A 20,770-nucleotide genomic window follows, 5' to 3' on the forward strand; every position below is an offset into this window, starting at 1 on the left:
AAAAGTATGCAAATTTTGTTTGGGTACAGCATTGCATGACCATGTAATAATCAGTTAAAGCGATGCTGTGCCAAATTGTAAAAAGTGCTATGGTCAGACAGGGGGTAAAATCTTCCAGGGCTGAAGTGGTTAAAGAATAACTCAATTTTCGTGGGAAAAATATAACAAATAAAAACAATAATATAGCATATGAAGTTGCTACTGAAGCCATATTGTAATTTAATGTTATTACAAATTCCCTTTCTTTTTCAAACTGTAATTTGCTGTAAAATGTACTGCAATATGGTTGTGACAGACCAAACAGGGCTTTTGGAGGGACTGCATGGTAGTCTCTTGCGTACTGACTATGGGCCCTGGCATTTGAGGAAGCTATGAGCATTCAGGAAAGTGTCCTGTTATACAATGCAAAATGACATGTTATTACCACATTTAACAATCAGGGAAGCCAGGATGGTCCCTGCCAACGTGAAACTCAATGAAAAGATAGATGTGAAAAGAAAGCTGGTTAATTAGATAGCCCTGGGTCTTCTTGAATACTGGGGTACTGGTGCTAGACTGTCTGGAGTGGGTCCCTTGCCTAATTAAAGCTTGTCTTAGGTGCTTGTCAGTTGAGTAGCTTATTTGTAATTAGATTCATGTTTAAGTAGTTTACTGTCAGGATCACTTAAGTGCTCCTGCTCCTTATTTCAGCATCCGGGTTTTGGCTACTGCATTCTTCCTGTCTGTGTCCACCTGCAGGTGATTGATATGGTCAATCACCTTTTATAAGCAAGCCAAATGCTCTGTCCCTTGCTTGTGACAGCAAATGGTACCTGCGTTGTTCCTGATTAAGCCCCCTGTCTGTCTGCTCTGCTTTACTAGTTTGTATTTCCCTGTGTATGACTTCGGACCAGATTATTGGACTATTCCTTGAACTCAGTCTGCCTTTTACCTGGACTGTCACGCTACCAGTCTGCTAACTGCAAGTATCTCTTGGCTTTGCTCAGTTCGCATCTGCCCTAGTGTGGTGGCCAGGCACTAAAGCATTTTGTATAAGTCTTGGGGGCAACCAAGTACTGGTAGGCCTGCTTATCTTAAGGGAAAGGGGGCTGCTATATGAGAAGCACACAGTAGCTACAGTAGGTGCCAGAGATATCGTGTCAATCTCGCCACTTTTATCGGCGAGATTGACACCCTGCACGTCGCGGGATCCAGCGCCGAGCCGGCTCGCATTAGGAAAGGGAAAATTTTTATTTTCCTTTCCCGATAAGAGACCAGCATCGCTGACATTAAGGCCGGGTTCACCCTGGTGTGGGGATCCGAATTGGATTCCCGCCAATACCAGGCACTGTATTTGGTATGAATCTTAAGGGAGAACTCCACGCCAAATTTTAAATAAAAAAAACGGCATGGGTTTCCCCTCCGGAAGCATAACAGGCCCTTAGGTCTGGTAGGGATTTTAAGGGAAACCCCTACACCGGAAAAAAAAACGGTGTGGGGGTCCCCTCAAAATTTATACCAGACACCTATCAGAGCACGCAGACTGGCCGGTCAGGAAAGGGGGTGGGGACAAGCGAGCGCCCCCCCCCCCCCGAGCCGTACCAGGCCGCTCGTACCCTCAACATGGGGGAGTGGGTGCTTTGGGGGAAGGGGGGCACCCTGCGGCCCCCCACCCCAAAGCACATTGTCCCCATGTTGATGAGGACAAGGGCCTCTTCCCGACAACCCTGGCCGTTGTTTGTCGGAATCCGGGAGCCCCCTTTAATAAGGGGGCCCCCAGATACCAGCCCCCCACCCTGTGTGAATGAGTATGGGGTACCATGTACCCCTACCCATTCACCTGGTGAAAAAAGTGTAAATAAAAACACAACACAAGTTTTTAAAATACTTTATTAGACAGCTCCGGGGGTCTTCTTCTGTTTTGGGGGGTCTTCTCGCCGGACTCCTCCGCTATCTTCTGCTAGCTCTTTTACTAGTGTAGGAGCCCGGCTTTCTTCTTAAACGTTGCCGCCACCGTCCAGGGGTCTTCTTTCGACTTCGGGGGTCTTGTCCCGCTCTTCGGGGGTCTTGTCCCCCTCTTCGGTTCTTCTTGCCGGGCCTCCGCTATCTTCTTACAGCTCTTTTACTAGCGGTGGTCCGGTCTTCTGTCGCCGCCTTCTTCTCTTCTTCCTACTTCGGGGGTCTTGTCCCCCTCTTTGGTTCTTCTCCGCTTTCTTCTTCCAGCTCTTTTATTAGCGGTGGCCCGGTCTTCTGTCGCTGTCGCCGCTGCCTTCTCATCTTCTCCTTCTTCTCCTTCCTCTCTTCTTCTTCCTATCGATGTTGACACAGCACTCTCTCCGGCCGCAATGCCAGGGACGCGTTGTGTGGTGACTTATATAGGTATAAGGAGCGGAGTCACCGGGTGATGTCACATGGTGACCCCCGCTCCCTTATGATGTCCCAGCATGACACCAAAATGGGGCGGGGTCACCATGTGACATCACCCGGTGACCCCACCCCCTGTCCCTATATAAGTCGCCACACAACGCGTCCCTGGCATTGCGGCCAGAGAGAGCGTTGAGTCAACATCTCAAGGAAGAAGAAGAGAAGACAAGAAGATGAGAAGGCGGCGGCAACAGAAGACCGGGCCACCGCTAGTAAAAGAGCTGGAAGAAGAAAGCGGAGGCCCGGCCAGAAGAACCGAAGAGGGGGACAAGACCCCCGAAGAGTGAGACAAGACCCCCGAAGTCAGAAGAAGAAAGCCGGGCTCCTCCGCTAGTAAAAGAGCTAGCAGAAGATAGCGGAGGAGTCCAGCGAGAAGACCCCCCAAGACGGAAGAAGACCCCCAGAGCTGTCTAATAAAGTATTTAAAAAACTTGTGTTGTGTTTTTTATTTACACTTTTTTCACAGGTGAATGGGTAGGGGTACATGGTATCTGAGGGCCCCCTTATTAAAGGGGCTCCCGGATTCTTATAAGCGCCCCACCCACAGACTCCGACAACCAACGGTCAGGGTTGTTGGGAAGAGGCCCTTGTCCTCAGCAACATGGGGACAAGGTGCTTTGGGGTGGGGGGCTGCAGGGTTCCCCCTTCCCCCAAAGCACCCACCACCCATGTTGAGGGCACACGTGGCCTGGTATGGCTCAGGAGGGGGGGCGCTCACACGTCCCCACCCTTTCCTGACCGGCCAGTCTGCATGCTCGGTATGGATTTTGGGGGGACCCGCACGCCGTTTTTTTGCGGCGTAGGGGCTTTGCCTTAAAATCCCTACCAGACCTAAGGGCCTGCTATGCCCCTGAAGGCATGCAGGTCTCATTAGTGAGGCAACATTGTTGCTGATCTCTCTCGCTCTCTACTATAGGAAAATTACATTTTCCTACTGCAGCCAGTGCGAGAACCAGCACGACAGGATCGCGCTGGTTAAGGAAGCCTGTCACCAGGAACCAGCCCGACAGGATCGCGCTGGAAACACAATATCAGTGGCACCTACTGTAGCTCTAGGGTCTGATCACCTGGGATAGATGTGACATTATCACAAGCCTCTAACAAAAAAAATTCTATCAAGATGGACTCTACACAGGCTTGCTTATTTGCTGAGAAAATTTGCAAGCTGACACGCCAAGTCCAGGAACTGTGCGTGTAAGCGCACCTTCAGCAGCAACACAGGAGCCAGAGCCCAAAGTTAATCCGCTTGATCAATTTTCTGGTGACCCCCATGTGTTTTCCAACTTTAAATATAGTTATATGCTATACTTTAAGCTTAAGCCACACTCCTCTGGTTCTGAAGCACAGTGGATCAATATGAATATTACATGGTTGCATTGGGATCCCCAGTCTTGGGCGCTTAGTCTCCTCGCAGAAGACCCAGCCAGAGGATCAGTTGAAGCTTTTTTCAAGGCCTTAGGTTTACTGTATGATGATCCTGACCGTGTCCATTCAGCTAAAGCTAACCTTAGGTCATTACGTCAGGATAAACGCTGAACAATACTGTTCCGATTTCTGCTGCTGGGCACCTGACTTAGGGTGGAATGACCCAGCTCTAAGAAACCAGTTCAGATTAGGCTTATCAGACTCCATCAAAGACTCCTTAGTACACTACCCTGAACCAAAGTCCTGGAATGAAGCCATGCAAGTAGCCATCCGTATAGACAGGCGTTTACTGGAAAGGTGTACAGAGAGGTTTGTTTCTTTGTTCCCCACTATACTGCCCACCTTTTCTTAATTTCCTGAGCCCTCTCAACCTCTCCAGGAGGATGAGCCTATGCAAATTGGTGCTACCCATTTATCCCCTAGGGAAAAGGCTAAAATGAGATCTCAGGGACCCTGCTTATACTGTGACAACCATTGCCACTTTGTTGCTAGCTGTCCTAATAAGCCGAGAAACGTCAAGAGTCTAGTGCAGGTGGGGTCCACTTCTATAGACTATATCAGGCATATGCAATTAGCGGACCTCCAGTTGTTGCAAAACTACAAGTCCCATCATGCTTCTGCCTCTGGGTGTCATTGGTGTTGCTGTCAGAGTCTTGCTATGCCTCATGGGACTTGTAGTTCTGCAAAAGCTGGAGGTCCACTAATTGCATATCCTTGGACTATAATATATCAGTTTCCCTCAGAGATAAACTATTTATCTTACAACTTAGCACAACTTAGCTCTGCCAAGTTTTCTCACCGCCTCATAGATTCTGGTGCTGCTAGCAATTTCATTGATAGTAACCTAGCACACCTTCTACAAATTCTGGTGACTAAGGTGCACAGACCCTTCTCAGTCTTAGCTGTTGATAACTCTCCCTTGTCCATGGGCCTGGTCACCTTGTGCAAGGTACCTATTAATCTGACCATTGGGAAATTCCATAGGAAGACAATTTGTTTCTACTTGATCTCATCTCCTGCTTATCCCCTTATCTTAGGGTATCCCCGGCTTAAACTTCACAACCCGCACATAGATGGGGCTACAGAGGAGATTGGGTCCTGGTCCCAGACCTGTATCCAGAACTGCATTAAAACTGCTGACCAGTTGCCCATTTATAACTCTTGTGTGGCCAGTACCAGTCATGTGCTTTTATTACAGTCCTCTTTGGATCCTGATCATGACAATGTTTCCAAATGTGACTCCAGTTTCCATAACCATGTGTGTTTATATGACTCTGTTATAGCAAAAGAAGCTGACAAGTCTATTGAATTCTCTACAGGTCACCTCTCCAGCCAATTGCCAAAGCCTGAATCCTCTCCTCCTAGAAGCCAAACATATCCATTGTCTCACAGCCTTGAGCCCTGTTTGGAAACTTTCTCAGAAGTCAAGCCCCCTGGATTACCCCTACCTTTGCCTGTTACTAAACTCCCATGGACGCACAACCAGGCTAACTTGTCCGCAAGTTCCAAAGTCGCTACACCTAGAGATGCGATTTAGGCAGTTGCTACACCTAGCAATGCAATTCAGGCACTCACTACACCTGGTGATGCGATTCAGACCATCGCTATGTCTGGTGATGCGATTCAGACAGTCACTACACCTGGCAATGCGGCCCAGTCGGCCACTGCATCCATTATGACAGCCCAGTCCATGCTCATTGAGCTTCCTACTTTTTCTTATTCAGTTTTTTTTTTTTTCACAGGTGCCTGAAAAGGATTGCACCCATGATCAGCAGTTCATGTGTGCAATGTCAGACTCCTGCAGTTCATTGAAAACTTCAAATTCACCTTTGGGCAGTTTTCACCAGCACAAATGTCCCCATAAGATATTTGCCCTGTATTCTTGTTCAGATAAAAACTGTACAATTTTGGGTTGCCTATTACAATGTATCACAATGACAATGGTTAGCTAAAAGTTATTTAGGCAAATAACCTGGGTCCGTAGTCACTGTTGGTGGACTAAAATTCACAGACAAATGTTATTTATTACTATCTTAGAAAGATTTGAGACTTGGAGTTACCAGAAATATGCTGCTGGTGGCATATAAGAATGAAGTTCAGAATTGCTGGACCCTCACCCAGCTTTATGCAGTTTTAATTTGCTAAATGTCTATCATGGCAGTGCCCAGCTCCCCATGCCTCTTTATTTTTAACAATGGTTTGCCTTTTAGCCCCAGAAATAGCCAGAATGTAACAACAGAATTTGGCCCCATTGATTTCAATAAGATTTACCACAAAGTTCAGGTGAGCCGAATATCAAACCACATTCACTAAATATTTAGCAAATTGAACCCGGACAGACTTGCCCATGTGCAGTGGTGTACTAGTAAATTTTTCTAATAAATGCACAATGATTAATCACTGCGCTAGTAACAGTAATAAAGGCCTGGTGTGTTGATGTTCAGTGGAGGAAAAGTCCGTATTCACCTAATTTGTATTTCTGTCTACACTGTGGGTGATTCCAGTGTTTTCTCCTGAACTGGACTTTATTTCAAACACTATGGACATTTTAATTTGTAATAATACATTTATAGCGCTGCATACCATTATATTTTTCATAGTACATTTTTCTAAACCAGCTTTGCATTAAGCAGAGTAGAAAACTGTATCATTGTCCCAAAACATGAAGCAGTGCTAACTAATCATTGTTATCATAAAACCTAAAACTACTTGGATACAAACATGAAGATAATTAGTGTAGCACCCTGTTCCCAAATTCATCAAGCCTCTCCCTTTATAAAAGGGCAGCATGTTCCCTTCTTCTACTGTTGCCACCCAAGGTTGACACCTAAAACAAAGTAAAACTAAATGAAATAGATTTTTGGTAATTGTAACTCTTTCTTTTTTTCAAATAAAACCCTTAGTGTGCTATTAGTCACCTTGCACATGCTTTATATAATACAACTATTTTTGCATTTTAACAGTGTCCAGCAAATGTAGGTTAGAAGCAGGTAAGAAAGTAAAAGGCACTTAATACATGACAAAAAAGATATCACACAGTTACTAGACATTCAACATGATGTTACCAGATCATTCCTTGATTGAAGACCAGTCCTAGCACATTACCACTAATATCAAACTCTGCATAGGAAGGCTAAGGGGGATAAAAGTAAATGTGTTATTGCTTTCCAATAAAGGCATATATAATAATTAAAACCTCATTTTTCAAACACAAATTAAAAAAAAAAATCTACACTATGTTAAATAAAAGCAGGTAGTTTATCAATTCACTTTCATCATAGGATTAAGACTTATTCTTTAGAGCCCAAATCTAGCCAAAATTTGGCTAGAGCAGGGAAAGGTTAGAACTTCTAAAAAGGCCTCACCTTAATAGAACATTTTTTTGCCGCTTGTGCCTCCTTTAGAACAATTTCCACACTGTTATGCTGATCAAAGGAAGTAGAAGTAGGAAGAGCTTCCCTAAATTCATGATTTGTTTAAAACCTATCAAATATGAAATTAGGGTTATTTTCCCAATAGGAACAGAGATGGTAATAACAACTAGCAGAGGTTATGATTCCTCAGTATCAAAAACTGAAAAATTTATAGAAATTAATTTTTAATTCTGCCTAATGTTGAGTTCACTAACGCATTGGTTTGGTTACAAAATGGATGCCCTCACCCCTCATTGATGACATTTTAAATCTGGATTTAAAAAAATATATAAGTCGATGTGGGTTCACTTAGTAAGCATTCATAAAGTTAAACTAAAGGTTCCCGTATGACAGCCTAAAGCAATGTCCCAAATCCATAGTAACCAACGTTATGGTCAAGGATCCCAGGACACAGCCCCACCCATAGTCTGCATTTCATGTCACCACTTTCCTCCAGACACTGCAGCTCACAGTGAGAGGTTTTAAGCAACAGAGGCAGTGCTGTTAATTAAGATAGAAGTGAGCGGGACTAGGTGTGGCCGGGTGCTGACTAACAAGCTATAGACCTCTAATAGAGTATCAGCCCACAGGAGGAGCAAAGAAAGAAAATAAGTACTATCCAGCAGCTGGCAACACTATGCTAATTAATTTAAAGTCTCTATCAAAAGATAATAGTTCCAATATGTTAACTAAAGATAATGCTTTTTCCTGGGACTCCTACCAGATGTAAAGACACTTGTTGTATCTGGGTCTAATAAAGCTTGTGCTATCGGATTTGATCATATCTGGATCCAATAAAGCTTGCAATACGAGACTAGAAAATGCATCCATGTGACATAAATAAAAATAAAAAATCAATTATATATATTCTATCTATCTATCTATCTATCTATCTATCTATCTATCTATCTATCTATCTATCTATCTATCTATCTATCTATCTAGTGTAGTATGTGCAAAATAAAAAATTTCATACTTCAATTAAAATTGTACTCTTTCCCAATAAATATAATCTTGCACAGCTCATATACATTTCATCACAAATCCTGTTCAATTACATCGTTTGTCAATAATTCACCCAAAAAACAAATGAAATTAATCAGTGTCATACCTCTTTAAATCAAATTTAAACCATATATACTGTGCTCACATTAGAATCAATAATGTGCCCCAATGTAATCCTTACCATACCAGACTCCTCAGCCCACTGAGAAGAAAGGCAACATGTGTAATATAGTTCTAATCTACTCTCCGTTTTCCGCTCCCCATCCAATGTTCTCTGCCAATTAGTAAGAGATAACCATGTAAAAGAATTTAGGAAGGACCATAGTGTAGTAAATAAAACTTAAAAGCACTTATTTCCCTCTATGGCCTGTTTTGTTTTTTTCAAAGCAGATGTCAGAAAGTGATACCGGACCGGAATCAGCAGTGGTGCAGCGGCCACCTTGAATGAGGTTTTACATATGCCAATGTAAGAGCATAGAGGGAAATAAAAGCTTTTATGGTTTTATTTGCTATACTATGGCCCTTCTTAATTTCTTTTTTTTTCACAATAAAATTGTGAAAATTTTTATTGTGAATATAAAGAAAAAAAAAGGTAATGGAATACAAAGTAAAATGGCTATTACAGAGACTTAAAAAGCAAACAATTAACAGGAGATAACATTTTACAACATAAATTTATAACTGTTAACAGGTATATGTAATATGGCAATGTATATTATGAAGTTATTTTTATACAGAAGCAATGAAACTGTAAATACACAGATATTATTCATGTAAGGTAATAGGTAATGAGGTAAAATTATTTTTGATGATCGTGAGGACCAACACAAAAAGAAAAAATAATTTTTAATCTTAGTTAATGGGAAATGCATATCAGGTATTTAATGGCAAATATATATATATATATATATATATATATATATATATATATATATATATATATATATATATATATATATATATATATATATATATATATATATATATATATATATATATATATATACATACAGACATATATAGTTTATAGTTGTGTATATATAATATTGATTTAACTTTTGTTTTTTTAGATTTTCAATTAACTGGAATTAATGCTTTGGTAGCATTAAGTAAGTGTCTTTTTAGAGAATTTTTTTATTTTCTGTAAGAAAGGTTATTAATATGTAGTAAGCAGCAGGCTGCATTTAGTTCTATTTGAGTGCCCGTGATGTGAACTATAAACTTTTTACTTAAATTATTTTACATTGTTATCACTTACTGATCGGTGGGGAGCATTGGATGGGGAGCAGAAAGGAGAGTGGATAGGAACTATATGCTTGGGAGACTATATTTTGCACTGCACTGTTACACGCATGTGGTGGACAGTCTTCACGAAGGTCACAGGGGTGGATGGTAATATTGGAGTATTACATTGGTGCACATTATTGAATCTAATGTGACCACAGTATACATGGCTTAATCTGATTTTAAAAGGTACTACACTATTATAGTTATTTTGCTTTTTGAGTGAATGATTGACAAATGAAGGTGTCATTGAACAGGTTTTGTGAAGAAAATTATATAATATGTGCAAGATTACATTTATTGGGTAAGAGTAGATGGAAAATGTGGTTGGAGGGGTGCATGGAAGAGCACTGAGTTGGTGGCACATTTTATTCACATGATTGTATGCGCAATTTTAATTTAAGTAAGGATATTGTCATTTTAAACACACTACACTATTTTTTATGTCACATGGATGAGGGGAGCACATAAGAAAGAGAAAAAACAAGGAAAACAAAGACAAGATGCATTTTCAAGTCTGTTACTGCAAGCTTTATTAGATCAAAATACAACAAGGGTTTTTGCATCTGGTGAGTATTCTAGGAAAAGCATTATCTTCTGCTTGCATATTGGGGCTTTTTTTCTTTTTATAGAGACTTTGAATTGACATTTGAACAGTCTTAATAGCACTGGTTTTGAGTTTGTAAGCCATAAACCTATGAATCAGCATTGTCAATGCTAATAGCCACCCTAACTTTTTTTACTGCACAGGGGTTCAAGCAGGTGCACTCTACATGAGAATGAAATGCTGCTCTGAATTCAGAAGCAGTGTATTATAATTTCCACACCACACATGGAGTTGCATTAAGGGGATCTAAAGTGGTTGTAAAGGCAGAGGAGCCCCGTCTCTATCCAGCGATGTAAACGAGTGACTCGACCCTCCAGGACTTTCCCTCCTGATTGGCTGAGACACAGCAACAGCACCATTGGCTCCTGCTGCTGTCAATCAAAGTCAGTTAGCCAATCAGGAGGGAGAGGTGGCGGGGCTGAACCATGGCTCTGTGTCTGAATGGACACAGGAAGCTGTGTCTCGGATGCCCCCATAGCAAACTGCTTGCTATGGGGGCACTCAACAGGAGAGAGGGGCCAGGAGCACTGAAGAGGGACCCGAGAAGAGGAGGATCCAGGCTGCTTTGGGCCAAACCACTACACAATGCAGGTAAGTATAACATGTTTGTTCTTTTTAAAGAAAAAAAAAAAACAGACTTTAGTATCACTTTAATTGACAAAACAAAATAGCATTGGTGGGCCTTTTGGGGGGAACTAAGACAAAGTTGTATGTGCAGATGCATGTATAATTAAGTGCTGTAGAACATATTTTTTAATGTGAATTTTACTTTAATCTATGAGGTGGCAGCATGTTTTCATCAAGCATTTAGGAGGACCCAAAAGCAATTGATATGTGAATGTCTTTCAAATTTGCACATATCTTGACTATCTTATTATGTATGAGCTATATTGCATGTTGAAGTCTGACAATGGCCACACAGGTGTGTAGCTTTCTGGAAGATAAAATATTTGCCCCCTGAAATGCTTAATCTTGATCTACCGTCAACTATGTAGAGTGACAACCTGTCTAATTGGATATAAATAAAATTGATGGGATAGGGATCCCTCACACTACATAGGAAATTGTACAATACGATTGTGATGTGTGTGGCTAGGCATATGTAGTGACCATTAAACTTTTGAAAAACCAAAACAACAACTTTTACATAAAGTAACTTGGTTAGTTTCCTGGACTAAGATCTTATATAGTTGCTGTCATGAGAGTGAAACAAACAAAATGAGAATTTATATAAACTGACACTGAAACTAGCTTGACAGCATTGCAAAATGCATCCTATAAAGCAAAAAAGTTAGTTCAAAAAGTTCCTAGCTGTTAGGTTCTATTTGAATCAATTCACTGCTGAACTCAAGGTCAAAGTACAAATAACATCAGTCAGCATTCATGGTATGCAAGTGCTGCCTATATGGGACAAGAGAGCTAATAAACACCCGCATGGGCAGCATGAAACCTTTAATTTAAGACGACAGGTGTATTCATTAGAATGCTCCATACATCTTTGCATACAGGTTTAAAAGAGTTTAATCCCTTGCTAAATTGCAAATTTTTAGACATTTTGGGGGTTATTTACGAAAGGCAAATCCACTTTGCACTCCAAGTGCACTTGAAAGTGAAATGAAAGTGCACTTGGAAGTGCATTTGCTCTAAATCTGAGAGGTAGATCTGAAATTAGTGGAAGCTCTGCTGATTTTTATCATCCAATCGTGTGCAAGCTAAAATGCTGTTTTTTATTTTCCTTGCATATCCCCCTCGGATCTACAGTGACTTTACTTCCAAGTACACTTTCAGTGCACTTTCAAGTGCAAAGAGAATTTGCCTTTAGTAAATAACCTCCCTTGTCTTGCCAATCACCAGACTGTAGCCTCTAATGTGAATTAAAGGAAGATCCAGTCATAGGTATAAAGACTGGGTTCTAGTTTAGAAAAAGATGAGCATATCTGGTCTAGTTTTTTACGCCTGTACAAGACTTAGATGCAATTTGTTAAAAGAGAAGTATGTTTTATTTTTATTTTTGCATATTCATACTTACCTAGGTGGATGCAGCATCAGACTGATTCTGCAGCTGTCCCCCGTTGTCTCTGCACTGAGAACCGAGCCACCAAACATTGCCGATGGCTCGGTTCTCCCACCTACCCAAGCGGAGAGATGCTGACTGTCAGTCAGCATCTCTCCTGCTTTGCTCCTCCACGCTTATTGGAGCGCTGAGCTGTGGAGGGGTGGGGAGCGGCCATCTCGCTGAGAGGCTGAGACTGCCATCAGTCCAGGCAGCTGGCAGATTCAGACTTCCTAAGTCGGGATGACGCTCTGCCTGGACTGATCCTGGGGACGTCAGCAGAGCGCAGACTTCAGACTGCTCTCCACTGAAAACGGGTCACAGGAGTGCAAAACGAATTGCATTCCTGTGACCCTTAGGAGAAACCCAGCCTAAAAAGCTCAGGCTGGACTTTTCCTTTAAGCAGGTCGGCTCCAAAAAATGTAGATAAAGCATACTTACCACAAGAAAGACTGCCCTTGACATTTAAATTGTAACTCTTTTGTTCTTCTATTAAGTTGTACTATAGACTTTCATGTGTGTATATGCCATATATGTAAATACACTTATATAGTTATTATTGACATGTCTCCTTTGCAATAAAATGCACTTACCTTTCTTTTCACAATCCTCTGTGCATGTACAGCTCTGTTTACACTTCCAGTGTGACGGGATGAATGGCTCCCGTGCTTGCACCAGAGTGATGTCTTCCCACACCAGCCAATCAGAATGGCCATCCAAAGAAGCAGGGGAACAAGTGGGTGCCAGCGAGGGACCTCACTGGTTTTTGACCACTGGAGAATAGGTGAGTATTTCTGCCTTTGGTTCTACTTAAGGGCTGGTAATTTTGGGTCAATCTGATAAACATCTGGATCATCAGGTCAAGTTTAGGCAGACCTATCATCTATATATATTAGCATATTTAATCAGTGACTAATAAAATACATCTCTGCCTTAATTTGCTTATGAATCACTAACTGAGAAGTATACAGGTTATATTATCCCATCTTATTATTATTCATCTTTATAAAGAGATCAAACAGAGCAACAATATATTGTAATTGCACCTACACATCTATAGAAGGTATTATGAGGCATACTGTAGTTGTCTTATAGATGGCTTCTTCTCCTATCTCAGCTGTGCATCAGCACCTTTAGAGTTACCACTCACATCTTTGTTGTTTCTCTACTTAATGCCCTCCATACCAGGCCACTGAATTTTGACGGTTGGTCTTCTTAGGTGTGACATATTCTTTTATTTCTCTACTAATAGATTTATAGGTGTGTAGCACCCAACTAAATTAGGATGCTAGGTACATTTAGTTGTTGGCTCCTTCTGTAATCAAGGGAGCAGTGATTGTTTAGCCCAGTCTGTTCAGAGTTTCACAGGCTGGGACTTTTGATTGCTTCCCCCAGCCTCTGGAAGAAGCTTCCAGAGATTGGGACATAATATTCAAATAACCAGCCAGAATATATATTAGGTGCCAGCTAATCTCTAGAGAGGTGTGTCCAGAAGGGGGCAGGAATGATGGTAAATAGTCTGAGACCCTGGAGACCCTGGTTTTCAGAATCTGAGGGCTGCTGCTCTCAGATTGTAAGTAAAGACCCTAACTGACCTCTATGACTGTGTAGTGTTCTGGGAACAATACACTGTACTGATGCACCAGCAGTTGTGCATCAGCACAAGGTAACCAGATGCCTAAAAGACTTGACCCATGGCCCCCATCTGTAAGGGAATATACTGCTTTTTATTCAGTTTAGAAATCATCCTCTAACTGCTGCTTGCTAATCATCTTGGTATCCCAAAACCCTAATCCTTCTCCTGTTAAAGTTTTCTAACAATAAATTACAAAATGTACATCCTCTAGATGAGAGATCTCCAAACTACGACCATCCAGCTGTTACAGAACTACACGTCCCATGAGGCATTGTAAAATTCTGGTATTTTCAGACATGACTAGGCATGATGGAAATTGTAGTTCCCAAACAACTGGAGGGCCATAGTTGGAGACCCCTGCTCGAGACTGATTTATTGGAGCTGGAAAGTTTTTTCAGTGGTGGGCAACCCCTGTACTGTTAGGGACAAACCAGCTATTACCAGCGGCCCCTGCATGGGTAGCATTAGAGGTGATTCAAAGCGTGTTATCTTTTTTTCTCTAGCCTCACCACTTCTCCAGAATTTTATCTTGGACTTATTTCGATAGCTTTTTGGTCATCAAAATGTTGTTTGTTCAGCTATGCTTTCTAACATATTTTGAGAATCCAAGGAAAACAAATGTATCTATTTCAAGATAATTTGAGGCTTGCACGCAGGTGAAATCCATTCTGCTAATTTAGTAAATTCTGAAGACAGTTGCTTGTACTAAAGCTTATTAGTAATTTTACAACAATGCTGATAATGCATCATGACTTATTTTGTTAGTAATTTACATAGTTACACAGTTACATAGTAGGTGAGGTTGAAAAAAGACACAAGTTCATTAGGGATGAGCCAGATGTTAGAGTCGAACGTAAATTCAACTCAAACGTTAGGTGTTCGTCTATTCGCCGAACAGCAAAAATTATGTGGTGTTCGCGGCAAATTCGAAAATCCACGGAACACTATTAAAGTCTATGGGACCAAAAACCAAAAAGTGCTAATTTAAAAGGCTTATATCCAAGTTATTGCCATAAAAAGTGTATGGGGACCCAGGTCCTGCCCCAAAGGACATGTATCAAGGCAAAAAAAAGTTTTTTCTTCGGGAGCAGTGATTTTAATAATGCTTAAAGTAAAACAATAAAATGAAATATTCCTTTAAATATCATGCCTGGGGGGATTTCTATAGTATGCCTGTAAAGTGGCGCAGTTTCCCCGTGTTTAGAATAATACCATAACAAAATTACATTTCTAAAGGAAAAAAAAAGTCATTTAAAACTGATTGCGGCTGTAATGAATTGTCGGGGCTCGGCAATATAGATAAAACTCATTGAAAAAATGGCATGGGTCCCCCCCCCCCCCAGTCCATTACCAGGCCCTTTGGGTCTGGTATGAATATTAAGGGAAACCCCCAAACCAAAATTTTTAAAAAAATGCATGGGAGTCCCCCCAAAATCCATACCAGGCCCTTCAGGTCTGGTATGAATATTAAGGGGAACCCTGCTCCAAAATAATTAAAATGGCATAGGAGTCCCCCCAAAATCCATACCAGACCCTTATCTGAACACACAACCTGGCAGGCTGCAAGAAAAAACCATTCCAGGCCACGTGCCCTCAACATGGGGAGGACGCTTTGGGGTCCCAAAAGCACCTTGTCCCCATGTTGATGGGGACAAGGGCCTCATTCCCACAACACTTTTTCGGTGTTTGTGGGGGTCTGTTGTGGATCTACTAACCCATCTTTTGTGCCTTTGATCTGTGACCATGGTTAATGGTGAAATACGCATATCTGTTAATTCAGGGGTCTGTATTTTGAGGTGAGCAGTTTGAATGGCTGGTGGTGGGAGCACTGATGTAGTGTGCACCATAAGGATATCTGCATGCAATTTCTTACCACAGAGGAAAACATCACCACCGACTATTGCTTCAAATGTTTTATCTTATGTCTTATGAGAGACTTTTAGGGCTTTATATTAGCACTGCACTATTATGTATTTTATGTCTGTTTAAGGTTTTTATTATATCTACCTTCAGTGTTTCAGCTGCTTAGTTAAATTATTTTTTTAATAATTTTGCGCTGACTGATCCCACATTTTTGAGTGTATTTTATATATATATATATATATATATATATATATATATGTATATGTATATATATATATATATATATATATATATATATATGTATACACACACACACACACACACACACACACACAGTCAGTCTCTCTCTCTCTCTCTCTCTCTCTCTATATATATATATATATATATATATATATATATATATATATATATATATATACACACTTCAGGCGGTATACACAGTACCGTGCACCCATAGTGCAGTTGCTACTCCTTTTCTGGTGGTGTGCACAATACAGTAGACCCATAGTTGTTATTACACTTCTGTTGGTGTACCCAGTACCATGCACCCATAGTGTGCAGTTGCTACTACTTTTCTGGTGGTGTACACAGTACACAATACATACAGTGCACCCATAGTTGCTATTAGACTTCTGGTGGCGTACACAGTACCATACACCCTTAGAGCAGTTGCTACTACTTTTCTGGGGGTGAACACAATACATGCAGTGCACCCATAGTTGTTATTACACGTCTGTTGGTGTACACAGTACCGTGCACCCATAGTGCAGTTGCTACTACTTTTCTGGTGATGTACACAGTACACAATCCATAGAGTGCACCCATAGTTGCTATTAGACTTCTGGTGGTGTACACAATACCGTGCACCCATAGTGCAGTTGCTACTACTTTTCTGGCGATGTACACAGTACACAAGATTGTGCACCCATAGTTGTTATTATGCTTCTATTGGTGTACACAAAACCGTGTACCCCTAGTGCAGTTGCTACTACTTTTCTGGTTGTGTACACAGTACACAATACAGTGTAGTGTAGTTTTGCTAAACAAAATTTACAGTATGTCCAGAAGGCCACCAAGGAGAGGCAGACGCTCACAGGCCACTAAAAGAGGGCAAGCAGTCTATGTGTCTACAGTCAACAGTGCTTGGCATAGACACAATGCATCCTCAGCACGTAGCCGTGGGGCACGCTTGTCCTTTTTTCTGCAGCTGGCAGTGTTATTGAGTCACAACATGCAGAAGAGTTGGTGGAATGGATAACAAAGCCGTCCGCATCCTCCTCATCCTCTGTCACCCAGGCTCAGACTAGTTTGCCTGCCAATGCAGCTGCCAAAGTGGCCTATTCCATCAGCTCCATGTCAACAGTCACTCCTTCCCTAGCCCCACCATCATTCACAGTGGAGTCCCCCGAACTATTCGACCACAGTGTCAGGTACATGCTGCAGGAGGATGCGCAGCGATTTGAAGGCTCCGATGATGGTACCCAGGGTGAGGAGCAGAGTAACGTGAGCCTAGAGAGAGGGAGTGCCCAAGAAGGACAAGAAACTGGCATGTTCCCCCAGCTGCAGCATACTGCCAAGTTTGCTCCAGGGACGAGGAGGGAGGGGATGATGAGGTCACTGACTCTACTTGGATGCCTGATAGATGAGAGGAGGAGGAGGAGGCACAACTCCAATGAGGCAGGATGTCCTCTAGGGGGCAGTATAAGGGCAGCCATCCTACTGTATCACATGCAGAGCTCCGCAGGTGCAGGGTGCTGCTGACTCCCCGTTGAAAAGTTTCTTGGTGTGGGCCTTTTTTGACACGTGTGCAGCAGATCACACCATTGCTGTTTGCAACCTATGTCTGAAGCGGATCAAGCATGGCCAGAACAGCAGCCTCTTGGGCACCATATGCTTGACCAGACATATGATGACCTCCCATGCACTCTGTTGGCAACAGCTCTTGAAAGACCCACATCAAAGAACAAGGCATACCTCTCCTTGCTCCTCATCAGCTGGGATCTCCAACCCCCATATACCTCCAGTCCTCTCATAAACCTACACTGAGAGGAATGAAAGTATAGAAATAGATGTCCCAAGTACTTGCGGCCAATCTGCTAGCAGTACTCCAATATCCAATTTTAGCAGGCACATTTCCCTACCCAAGTTGCTAAACCATCTAAAGAAATTCGGTCCCAGCCATACCCAGCATCTAAATGCTAGCTTGGCCAGTTTGCTAGCACTGCAACTGCTGCCTTTTCAGATGGAAGACTTTCCCGCTTTCGTGAATAGGTAGTATATACGGTACCTCATTTCTTTTCACAGGCCATTCCAACTCTCTACCAGCAAGTGGAAGGCAATGTCTTGGCCTCGTTGGACAGGGCGGTCAGCAGTGCATATTACCGCTGACTCGTGGTCCAGCAGGCATGGACAGGGATGTTACCTTTCTTTCATGGTGCACTGGGTAACTCTGCTGGCAGCTTGGAAGGATGCAGGACAGGGTTCATTATTGTTGCAGCTTGTTCTGGCACCACACCTCCAAAATGCTAGTGGGGATTTTGCCATAGCTCTCTCCTCCACGCCTCCTCTTCTTCTTCCTCTATGGCCTCTTCCTCTGCAGTCCTTTGTCCTATGAACCAGTGGTGCTCCGTAGGCATTCAAGGGGCTACGCAAGCATTCAGGCAAAAAGATGCCATGCCATGCTTGAGTTGATCTACTTAGGGAACAGGAGACCCACTGGGGCAGAGGTTCTGTCAGCCCTGCAGGGGCAGGCTCAGAGGTGGTTGATGCCACCTCAGCTTCAGCCAGGAATGGTTGTATGTGACAATGGCACCAACCTCCTCTCCACCCTTCGACAGGGACACTTGACCCATGTTCCCTGTTTTGCTCACAACCTGAATTTTTGTTTGCAGCGGTCCTTGAGCAGGTACCCAGGCTTACAGGTTCTCCTGAGGCAGGCCAGGAAAGTCTGTGGTAATTTCCGCCGGTCATATAATGCCAGTGCTCAGCTGGTTGACCTTCAAAAGGGAATGCAACCTGCCCAAGAACTGCCTCATTTGTGACATGCCCACCAGGTGGAACTCAACGTTGGCAATGCTGCAGCGGCTGCACATGCAGCAGAGGGCCATCAATGAGTACCTCTGTGAGTATGGCACCAGGACAGGGTCAGGGGAGCTTGGCTTTTTTTTGCCATGCCAGTGGCTACTGATCAAGGATGCATGCACTGTCATGTCACCATTTTAAGAGGCCACGAGGGTGGTGAGCAGTGACAGTGCATGCATCAGTGATACTGTCCCTCTTGTCTTCCTGTTGGAGCACACGCTTCATGAAATAATGGACAGGGCACTTGAGGCACAACAGCAGGAGGAAGAGGAGGACTTCCTTACCTCTCAAGGCCCCCTTTATCCATATAGTATTCCTGTGGGCCCACCGATCACACAGGAAGAAGAAGAGGAGGAAGAAGAGGATTGTGTCAGCATGGAGGTAGAGGATAACACTCAGCATCATTTAGCAGTCTTCAAGGGATAATTTTTAGTCCCCAGAAAGCCATGGAGTTGTACGTGGCTGGGAGGAGGTGGTTGAGGATTATGTAATCCTCAGTGACCCAGAGAACTCAGGATCGAATGCCTCGGCAAAATTACACTGCATGGCCTCCCTGATCCTTAAAAAAGCCTGCAAAAGGACCCTCGGATTCGTGGTATCATGGAGAGGGATCATTACTGGCTGGCAACAATTCTTGATCCACATTACAAGGGTAAGGTTGCAGAACTTATCCAGCCTTCGCAGAGGGAGCAGAGGATTAAACATCTTTGTGAGGCCTTGCAGAAAGGTTTGTGCAATGTGTTTCCAGAACCTGGGAAGATGCAACTTCCTGGCGCTAGACATCGTGTTGCTGAGGCTTCGTTCAGTCACAGAAAGAGCGGTGGAGACGGTGGTCGACTGACCGATGCCTTCAGACAATTCTTCAGTCCTCAGAGCCAAGGCCTGATCAGTTCCAGCAACCATCGCCAGCGTCTGAATTACATGGTGCAGGAATATCTAGGGGCAAGATCAGACTTGGAGACCTTTCCAACAGAACATCCACTGGGTTACTGGGTCTTGAGGATGGACCACGGGCCAGAGCTTTCTCAATATGCAATTGAGCTACTGACCTGTCCTGCATCCAGAGTTCTTTCTGAAAGCACATTCAGTGCTGCTGGAGGCTTTGTAACCGATTACAGAGTGCACCTGTCCACAGACTCTGTTGATCGGCTCACATTCATAAAAATGAATCGGTCTTGAATCAGCAGCTACCAAGCACCTGATGATGATGTAACCAATTTATTTTTCTATGGATGTGGGATCCCTTAAAGACTGCATGCTGAGTGACTATCCTATTCCTCCTCAATCTTCATAATGATAGCTTCTAAGAATATTTTTGCTTCAGGGCACCACCACCACTGCCTAAGGCCCAATTTTTCTGCCCCTGTTTAACAGGGGCGTGGAATTACAATTTTTGATCATATATTTAATAGCAGGGCTCGTTCCTGTGCTCAACAAGAGTATCTGTGAGGGGATGCAGTGTTGTGGCATCACCACCACTGCCTAAGGCCCACTTTTTCTGCCCCTGTTTAACAGGGGCGCGTAATTACAATTTTTCATCAAATATTAAACAGCAGGGCTCGTTCCTGCGCTCAACAAGAGTATCTGTGAGTGGTTGCATTGTTGTGGCACCACCACCACTACCTAAGGCCCAATTTTTATGCCCCTGTTTAACAGGGGCGCGTAATTACAATGTTTGATCTAATATTTCGCAGCAGGGCTCGTTCCTGTGCTCAACAAGAGTATCTGTGAGGGGTTGCAGTGTTGTGACACCACCACCACTGCCTAAGGCCCAATTTTTCTGCCCCTGTTTAGCAGGGGAGCGTAATTACAATTTTTGATCTAATATTTCACAGCAGGGCCCATTCCTGCGCTCAACAAGAGTATCTGTGAGGCTTTACAGTGTTGTGCCACCACCACCACCACCACCGCTTAATGACGAGTTTTTCTGCCCCTCTTTAACAGGGCCATGTAATTACAATTTTTTCTCTAATATTTCACCGCAGGGCCCATTCCTGCAC

At 42.9% G+C, this 20,770-nt stretch overlaps 1 protein-coding gene across 1 annotated transcript in view; it reads right to left on the reverse strand.

The window, feature by feature from the left end:
- TMC2 (transmembrane channel like 2) overlaps positions 1-20,770 on the reverse strand; it is a 159,550-nt gene that overhangs the window by 34,769 nt on the left and 104,011 nt on the right. The window contains exon 13 of the mRNA XM_077493813.1: positions 6,894-6,961. Coding sequence (XP_077349939.1) covers positions 6,894-6,961 — 68 coding nt within the window. The remainder of the gene's footprint in view (positions 1-6,893; positions 6,962-20,770) is intronic.

Source organism: Lithobates pipiens, unplaced genomic scaffold (assembly GCF_037356315.1).
Source record: "Lithobates pipiens isolate NorthernLeopardFrog02 unplaced genomic scaffold, aLitPip1_a1.2 Scaffold_19, whole genome shotgun sequence".
In the NCBI taxonomy this organism is placed as follows: Eukaryota; Metazoa; Chordata; class Amphibia; order Anura; family Ranidae; genus Lithobates; species Lithobates pipiens.